The 7,998-nt window shown below is 54.0% G+C and overlaps 1 protein-coding gene across 3 annotated transcripts in view; it reads right to left on the reverse strand.

Annotated features, from left to right (window-relative positions):
- The window catches only part of LOC101579458 (galectin-9), a 14,088-nt gene that overhangs the window by 1,761 nt on the left and 4,329 nt on the right, over positions 1-7,998 (reverse strand). The window contains exons 3-11 of one of the 3 annotated variants that reach the window (XM_023719968.1): positions 7,177-7,378; positions 6,255-6,365; positions 5,356-5,442; positions 4,390-4,422; positions 3,723-3,764; positions 3,070-3,111; positions 2,527-2,615; positions 2,232-2,394; positions 626-772 (exon numbers count right to left, since the gene is read on the reverse strand). In XM_023719968.1, coding sequence (XP_023575736.1) covers positions 626-772; positions 2,232-2,394; positions 2,527-2,615; positions 3,070-3,111; positions 3,723-3,764; positions 4,390-4,422; positions 5,356-5,442; positions 6,255-6,365; positions 7,177-7,378 — 916 coding nt within the window. The remainder of the gene's footprint in view (positions 1-625; positions 773-2,231; positions 2,395-2,526; positions 2,616-3,069; positions 3,112-3,722; positions 3,765-4,389; positions 4,423-5,355; positions 5,443-6,254; positions 6,366-7,176; positions 7,379-7,998) is intronic. The other 2 variants (XM_023719970.1, XM_023719971.1) reach the window with 2 other exon arrangements.

Consider the following 7,998-nt stretch of genomic DNA (forward strand, 5'->3'; position numbering starts at 1 on the left):
GTAGAGACCTCTGCTTGGGAAATCTGAGCCCTGGCTTCCTTCTCCATGGGCTTTGTGAGGGATCTGTGGACATCAGGACCCAGCTCAAAGGGATCTGCTCCCTCTCCTGCCCCTCAGCAGGGACCCTTAATTCCAGAGACTCCTAAATGTCTCTAGACACAGTAATAAGGCAGCCATTCCACGAGTGTTTGCCAACAGCATTTCATTTCTTATATATTTTAAGGGTGGTAGGAACGGAAAGGGCTCCCTGCTGAGAAAGTTCTGCTGAGTGGGTGGAAGCCAGCAGGGTGTCACTAGGGCAACCTCCCCAGAGGGGCAGAGTTGCAGCAGGGTTCACAGCCAAGGACTTGGGACCTCAGAGGGGATGCGGGGAGAATGGGAAAGTGGCCGAGAGCTGTGTGCAGTGTCGGATTGGGCTGGGGGTTCAGAAGGCTCCCGACCTTCTTCTCTGCTGGGAGCTGCCAGATCCCCTGCATGGCGCCTAAGCTCCCCCCTGCTGGGATGGCCTGGGCTGCCTCCTGCTGGGATAGCCCAGCTCAGGAGTTGGGTCCCAGCAGGGAGGAGAAGAAAGGGGAGACACAGACAGCAGAGCACACCCAACCCTTTGCCAGCCTGTGTAGCCCACCTAGATCTGCACGTGGGTCAGCTGGATGTCACCAGTCACTTCCAGGCTATTGATGGCCCTCAGATCTGTCAGGCGGTGGACGTATTCCAGCAGGTGTTGGCCACCCACAGTCACACGGTAGCAGTGGCCTTCGCATATGATCATCACCTGGGTAGAGAGGCCTTGCCGTTGGCTCTCTTAGTGCAAAGTCCTTGGCCTCGGGCAGGTTCAGGGCCCTCCTCCTTCCTCCCTCCTCCTTGCCACCTCCTTCCTCTCCCCAATCAGCCCTTCCCCCTCCCCCACTGAAGGACCCATTCCTCCTTAACACCCCTGGTGCCCAGCCCTCAGTGCTGCTCCCAGCCTGCATCTGCCCCCTGTGTCACTGCCAGGCACCTCACGACCCAGCTCCCTCTTCCAAGTGTTCCCTTCCCCCACCTGACCCCTCACAGTGGTCCATCTGCCTCCTCAGGCCACCAGGGAATCAGGACTGGCTGCTGCCATCTGTGTCCCCCATGTCCCTGCCTGGCTCTGCAGCAGCAGGAGCCTTCTCCAGGAGGCAGTCAGAGCACAAATGCAATGGTCACACTTGCGTCACACTCCCGTGCAGGGCACCGTCCTAGTGTGCACAGAGGCTAGCTCGGCCCATTCCCAAAACCCTCTGAGGTCCCAGGATTCTAAGCCCCATTTGTAGATGAAGAGTCAGAGACACAGAGCAGTTAAGTCACACCCCCAAGGTTGCACAGCTACCTATAAATCAAATGCACTGCTCCCTGACCTCACTTCCCTGATTCTCACTGTAGTAAAATTCAGGCTCCTTTCATAGCCAGTGAAGCCCTGTACCACTCATCTCCAACTCTGGCTGTGGAGTACAACCACTTAGGGCTTACCTTAGGCCTAAGCGAGTGCCCAGGCTAGCAGGCTCCATGGTTGGGGGCACCTAGGCATCACTACTGACAGTCCTCTTTCTTTCCTTCCCTCTTTCTGTCTTTTCTCCTCTTTCCCTCCCCTCCCCTCCCCTCCTCCCTCCCCATCTCTTTTCCCTCCCCTCGGCCTGCCCTTCTCTCCCCTCTCCTCCCTCCCTTTCCCTCTCCTTTCCTTCTCTTTCTATGGTCCTAGAGATCGAACCCAGGACCTGTGCATTTAGTGACATCTCCAAACCCCCTCCATTTCTTTTTTATATTTTACTTTGGAACAGTGTTTCATTAAGTTGCTAAACTGCCCAGATCGGGCTCAGGTGTGTCTCCTTCCTACCTCAGCCTCCCAGAGTTTGCATGTAGACATGTGCCACAGCGCCAGGCTGCATGTGTCTTTGGTGAGCCCTGTCTGGTGTGTAGTCTGAGTGTTCTCCACTCCTGCTCCTGGTGATCCGGCTGCAGCCACACCCACCCTCTCACCCTCACTGTCTTGTGATTATTTTTGCTCATCTATAAAAAGCAGATGTTAATGCTTGTCACAGCGGGGACAGTAATCATAAAATAGGAAGTCTGCAGCACATTCTCTCTCCATTGGGGCCCAGTCCTGCCATCAACAGGCATCAGCCAGCCCCATTCAAAGTACCCCCAGACCACCTTACGCCTTCTGTCCCTGCACCCAGTGGCTGCCCAGGCTCCAGACCGCAGCATCTTACTGAGAAGCTCTGGCCTCGACTGAAGGGCATCTTGATGGGCAGCCTTCGCTCCTCCCACCCCCAGCGGCCCTGGATCTGGGTGTTTCGGACCACAATATTTTCATCAAAGCGAGGGTTCAGGTGGAACGCGATGTCATTCCCACAGCGCAGGTTGATGTGGAACCTGAGATGGATGCATCACATGGGCTCCCTCTGACTCCTGAGGTCCAGCCTCAGCCGCTCCCCCCATTTCCAGGCTGCCCGGAGCCAACAGGTGGCTCGCTCCTCCCTGAAATCCCTGGAGGTCCTGTCTTACCTCTTAGCATTGGGCAGGACAATGCCGGACACAGTGATGACCTTAGAAGGGTGCAGTCCGCCGGGGATGGAGGTGAAGTAAGGCATCGGCTGTTGGGAAGACAGGGACAGGTCAACTGGTGACAGCAGACAGCACCACTGCAGGGGCAACATTCCGTAGCAAGTGTCCTGGACTTGGACATCAGATGAGTCTGAAGCCATGCCTGACAGTGGTACAGCTTCCAGAAGGCTCGTTCAATGCCAAGGGAAAACCTGCCAGTGTTTCCAAGGCAGGAGGCCTTCGCTGTCATGGAAGAAACTTTGGCTGGACACTAACACACTCTGGGGTGACAAGTGAAGGCCATATAATTAGCTCACACTCAAGGGACCATTTTAAAGCTGAAAGCTCCTTTCAGCATTCTCCTAATTTACCCAAATAGTTTTAACTTTCAGCCAACAAAGGACAATTTTTAATTATACAAGTCAGAGGATCACCCCCACTGCCATTTACCCCGCACCCTGCCACAGCAAATGAAATCCCCCGAGTCACCCACACACCACTTACATAGTTTTGGTTGGGGTACATGGTAGGCAACATCCCAGGATTCTGTGGGAAGAGAGACAACAAATTAAAAGTGAGAATGTATGTGGGCCAGCGCACACACATGGATACCCACACATTCTGAGGGGGTACCCCAATAGGAGACAGTTTGGGAGGCCCCTGCCCTGGGGTTCTACAGTCTACCTGGGTTGTGCCATCGGCCTTACTGGCTCTTCCTGTGATCTCAGATCCCCTCACCTGCCCTTCAGCCCCTCCAGTCAGCTCTTGCTCACTGCAGACCCCCCACTAATATGCAATGACAGTGAGGGGAGGGGACACTTGGAATCAGTTAGTGACACCACAGGGTCCTGTGCTCAGAATGCCTAGTTAGGAACTACGTATCCGGAAGCCGGGGCCACTACGCTCCCCTCTTGGGAATATTCCCCCTTCCACCATTTACTCTGCTGCTCCCCGGGGGACATGCTTCTGTGGGGACTATTGAGGAATCCCTGCTGTCCCAAGGAAACCTTCATCTTCTGAGTAGAAGGTCCAGCCCCAACTGTCCCTATCTTCTTTCCTAAGTTGCTTTCTTCCTAATTCTGAGACTTGAGAGAATTCGCTCCTTGTTGAAGAAGGAAGACATAGGGTTGTGAGTAGACTGGACTTTTCAGACGTACGGAGAACACTGGTCCGGGAAAACCAGGCATGGTTGGCTGAAACTGGAAGAAGAAACTAGGTTTTCAAAAGCTCTCACCAGCGCGAAGACCTGCCACCAGAGGGCGCCACAAGGCACACACTGTTTGATAACGAGCTACAATCACTGAGAGGGCTAGGGGTGGCCAAAGGGGCTTTCTTCATTCAAGTGGGTGAGGGAGGAGGGGCAAAGACTAGGGTTCCAGGGAAGGAAGAGGGCAGTGTCTGTGGCCTCTGGCTCGCCTTTCTCCTCTGGGAAATTTCTCTCCTCACAGCCCCATCTTTAAGGTTGGAAAGGAGAATGTGTAGCGTCCTTGTCCAACAGTTGCCTGTAGAATGGCAAGAACTTGCTCCACTCACGTCACTTCCTGTTTCCCTGGGGCCTCCGGCGAGCCAAACACACCCACAAGCCATGCCCCACAGTCACAAGGCCAGGCACTTGGGAGGCCCTTGCAGCTCTACCCCCATGGAGCTCCGGGGTTTCTGCCTCCTTGTGCTTGGCCACGCCATTCTGTAGCTTGTACCATTTGCTGGGATGGTCACGTATGGGCCGCTTAGCAGTAAGATAGGGATTATGGCCCTGTCGTGAGTATGTTAACCCACAGGAGAATTTGAAATGAAGAAGAGGAGACGTAAGAGCAAGAGACTCACCAGACCCGGGTGGGCAGGCCAGGTCCCCTGAGGCTGAAAGCAATGAGAGAAACCAACAGAACAGGTCAATACAAGTGCCACACAGCACTGCAGGGCTCCAGAGGGGGTTCTTGTGCTTAGAAATGGCTTCTCAGACATATTTGCCCATTTTCTCCTCTCAGCAACCCTTCCTGAGCCTAGTGCACCGTGGTTTTGAACCCCTTAAGCTAGGACGATCCAGGGTTAGGAGCTGGGCCAGGCCTGACCCAGCTCATCTTGCTTGCTGTGCCTTCAGAGGCAAGGGCGCTGCTTTCAGAGTCCTGTGCCACTGAGCGGGTGAGAACCAGCTTTCCTGAGGGTGGAAGGCCTCAGGGTGTACCAAGCACAGGGCTCGTGCGGCTTCTGATGTGGACGCAATCTCCTGGGCAGGAGCACTCTCAAGTGGAGTGTTCACTGAGGTGAGATGGGTGAAAGGTGGCAAAATATGGTGGCCCGAGAGGGCCTGGAATGAGCAGCGAGGCTGTGTGAGTTTGTTTGGTGACAGTGAGGCTGGGCGGTGAGTTGGGAGGAGGTGGGGGACAATCTTGGCTCACTCTGCTGGGATGAGCACATTTGAAAATTATAAAATACAGAGAGGGTTCAACAAGGCCTGGGGTGGGCTTTAAAGATTTGTAAGCAGGGAGAAGATCTGACCCAATGTGTTTCAGGAAGGCCGCTGTGTAGGGGTAGGAGGAAGCGGACCACGGATGTCATGGTGAGGAGTCACCGTGGCTTGGGCCAGAGCCACAGTTCTGGGGAGGGAGAGATGCTGATGCTCTAGGAATACGGGCTGTGGGGAGGGGCCCAGGGTGGCCTCAGGTGCCCAGCTTCTGGGGGCCTGGCGGGTGCAGACAGGAAACCCCTGCATGGGTGCGATGGGCCTGCGGGCTGGACCAGTCTGTCCTCCCTGCTCAATGCTCAGCCTCCCACGCCCTGTGTTCGACTCACTTTTGGTTTGCGGCCCTTGGGCTTTTGTGGGCAGTAGGCAGGCTTTGAGAACTGCAGCGTGGCGAAGGCAGGCAGCACGTGGAAGCTCTGTTAAAAGGCACCAAGGTAAGGGAGCAGCAGAGCCCAGGAGGAGCAAAGCGTGGTGCTGGGCAGGGGCATGCTGGATGAGGTGGACAGGTGCAGGCAGGGCGTGCCCTGAGTGGTCCTGTGAGTGAAGGCAGGGTGGCAGGGTCCCCCCACCCCCACTCCCGCAGGGGAGGGAGAAGGTGCTTATGTTTGTTTAAAACCATACTGCTGGCCCGTGTGCCCCAATCATCCTATTTTTCTCACGATATCTCTGCACCTTTTGGACTTTGGCAACACATTTAAAAATTGCAAAACGCAGCGAGGGTTCGACAAGCCCTGGGGTGGGCCCTAGGGACTGTGTTGTGTCATCTGATGCACATGGTGTGGTAGGAATCCCACAACCCAGTAGCAATGACTGTGCCCATTCTTTGGATGAGAAAACCAAGGCTGGAAAGGTGAAGTTGTTCCTCAAAGATCCCACAGATGGTGAGAATGGCAGATTTGGAAATTTGAATAGAATTTCATTTGGTTCCCACACTTGGATTCTTTCTGGAATCACTTGATCTTTGAATAGGGGTAGAAATAGAGGGTGAGAGAAAGTAAGGGGAAGGGGCCAGGAGACCAAAGGAAATGCTCTAGACAGAGATAGCAATGGAAGGAGGTGGTACAGAGTGGCAGGAGGGCAAGGACAGAGGAACCAGTCTGTCCCCAAAACCACTGAGGGAGGAGATTGGCTGCAACCTTTGGGCCCACCAAATAAGGCCTAGGCAGAGGCAGGCTGGGCCCTGCACCGTAGCCCCTGGGACAACACAGCGCGAGGTATTCAGTCTGACCTGAAAGCTGATGTAGGACAGCTGCAAAGGGCCAGCGATAGAGATGGTGTCCGCAAGGTGGAAGGGCACTCGATGTGGGTATTGCACAAAGACTTTCTTATCAACCATCACCTGTAAAAGGACAGTGGGGTCTGGGGGTGGGGGCGGGAGTCCCAGGCCAGAGCAGGAGCACACCAGGCCCTCTGCTCCTGGATATAAAGACCTGAGCCAGCTGTCTGTGTCCAGCACTGGGCCTGTGAGAGGACCAGGTGTCTGGAGCACTCAATCTGGATCTCCACTTGGCCCCAGTTCTTGGCTTTTGGTTCATAGAGTTGTTTGTTCAGTATATGGTCAGTCTGCCTCTCTAAGCTCAGCTCACCCAACAGTACTTCAAAACAGATAAATGCTCACAGAGAGCAGAGGAGGGACATCCTTTCATTTCACATTGAGTGCATGGGAAACTCCGTATCATACACATAGCGCCAGAAATGGACGTTCTTACCCGACCCTGGTCCTAAGCCTGGAGACGCACTGCAGAGATAATCTACACTGGCTTGTGATTTTATAAGTAAAACCAGGAAAAGGACTAGAGTAATTTTTCCAGAGGCTAGATGTTACGAGAGACCCACAGCAGAGAGATGGCTACGGAACAGGAATGGAAATAACCTGCACTTTAAAGACATGCAAGGGCCAAAAGCAACATGATGATGCATCTAGTTCTTATGGGAACAACAAAAGCAGCAGGGGGAGCACTTGTCTGCAGGTGAAAGTGTGCGAAGAGGCTATGTGCTCAGGGGACCCGCTGGCCAGGCTTCAGTCTTACTGTCTGCAGTGCTGTTGCTCTGGCCTGGTGTCAATGAATGTGCTTGCTTCAAGGCCTCTCACCAAGCCTGACAGGGCTGGAGGTGGCTTGGAGAGAGCATAGGAGGGCATTTGTGCTCACCTTGAACTCCGAGCTGTGCACCAGGAAGCAGAGCTCAAAGGCCTTCCCCTTCTGGAAAGGCATTTGCATCTTCCTCTCCTCTGGTCCCCAGTTTCCTTTCTGCTTCGTATTGCAAACAACATACCCCCCATTCTCAAACCGCGGGTTGAAGTGGAAGACAATGTCATAGTCACTGAAGCCGGTTTGGAAGTTCACAGCGAACCTAGGCCGAGGGAAATCCGACGTCTTCTGTAGCGTGGATCATTGCCAGGAAAGAACAGGAGGGCCTGGCACATGCGCCTTCCTCACACAACACCTGTGTGGCAGCCACTTTCTTGCTGGCATCCTTTCTGTCCCCCTACCTTGGCCTAATGTGCTTTTGTGCATTTACTGTATTTTGCCTTTCCAGTGAAATTGTTTTTAAAGTAAGTGAAAAAGATAGGTCAGATACATGCTAGTGCCAGCATCTAGGAGCAGAGGACCCAGAAGCTAATTACAAATTAATATCAAAGATGGGAAGTTGTGAAGCTTGCCTACGGGGGGGGCACCCGTTGGTTCCCTTTGAGCACTCACTAGAGGCCAGTGAGGTTGTAATCCAGCCCCGTCTGTCAGTTATAAAAGGACAAATTTAAAGATCATAGGAAACAGATGGGAATCAACCTATAATGACAGTGCAGAAATAAATATTAGCTGGGCAGGCCAACTCTATGTAAAGTGGGCAAAGTTCAACCCGTCACTCTGTCATAGTATGTAAAGTTTAGCCCTGTCACACTGTGGGGCCCCTGAACCACCTGCTTTCTCCCTTAGACTGAGCCACGGGGGGGGGGGGGGGGGGGGGGGGGG

The sequence above is a fragment of the Octodon degus genome, unplaced genomic scaffold (genome assembly GCF_000260255.1).
Source record: "Octodon degus isolate 3935 unplaced genomic scaffold, OctDeg1.0 scaffold00072, whole genome shotgun sequence".
NCBI lineage: Eukaryota > Metazoa > Chordata > Mammalia > Rodentia > Octodontidae > Octodon > Octodon degus.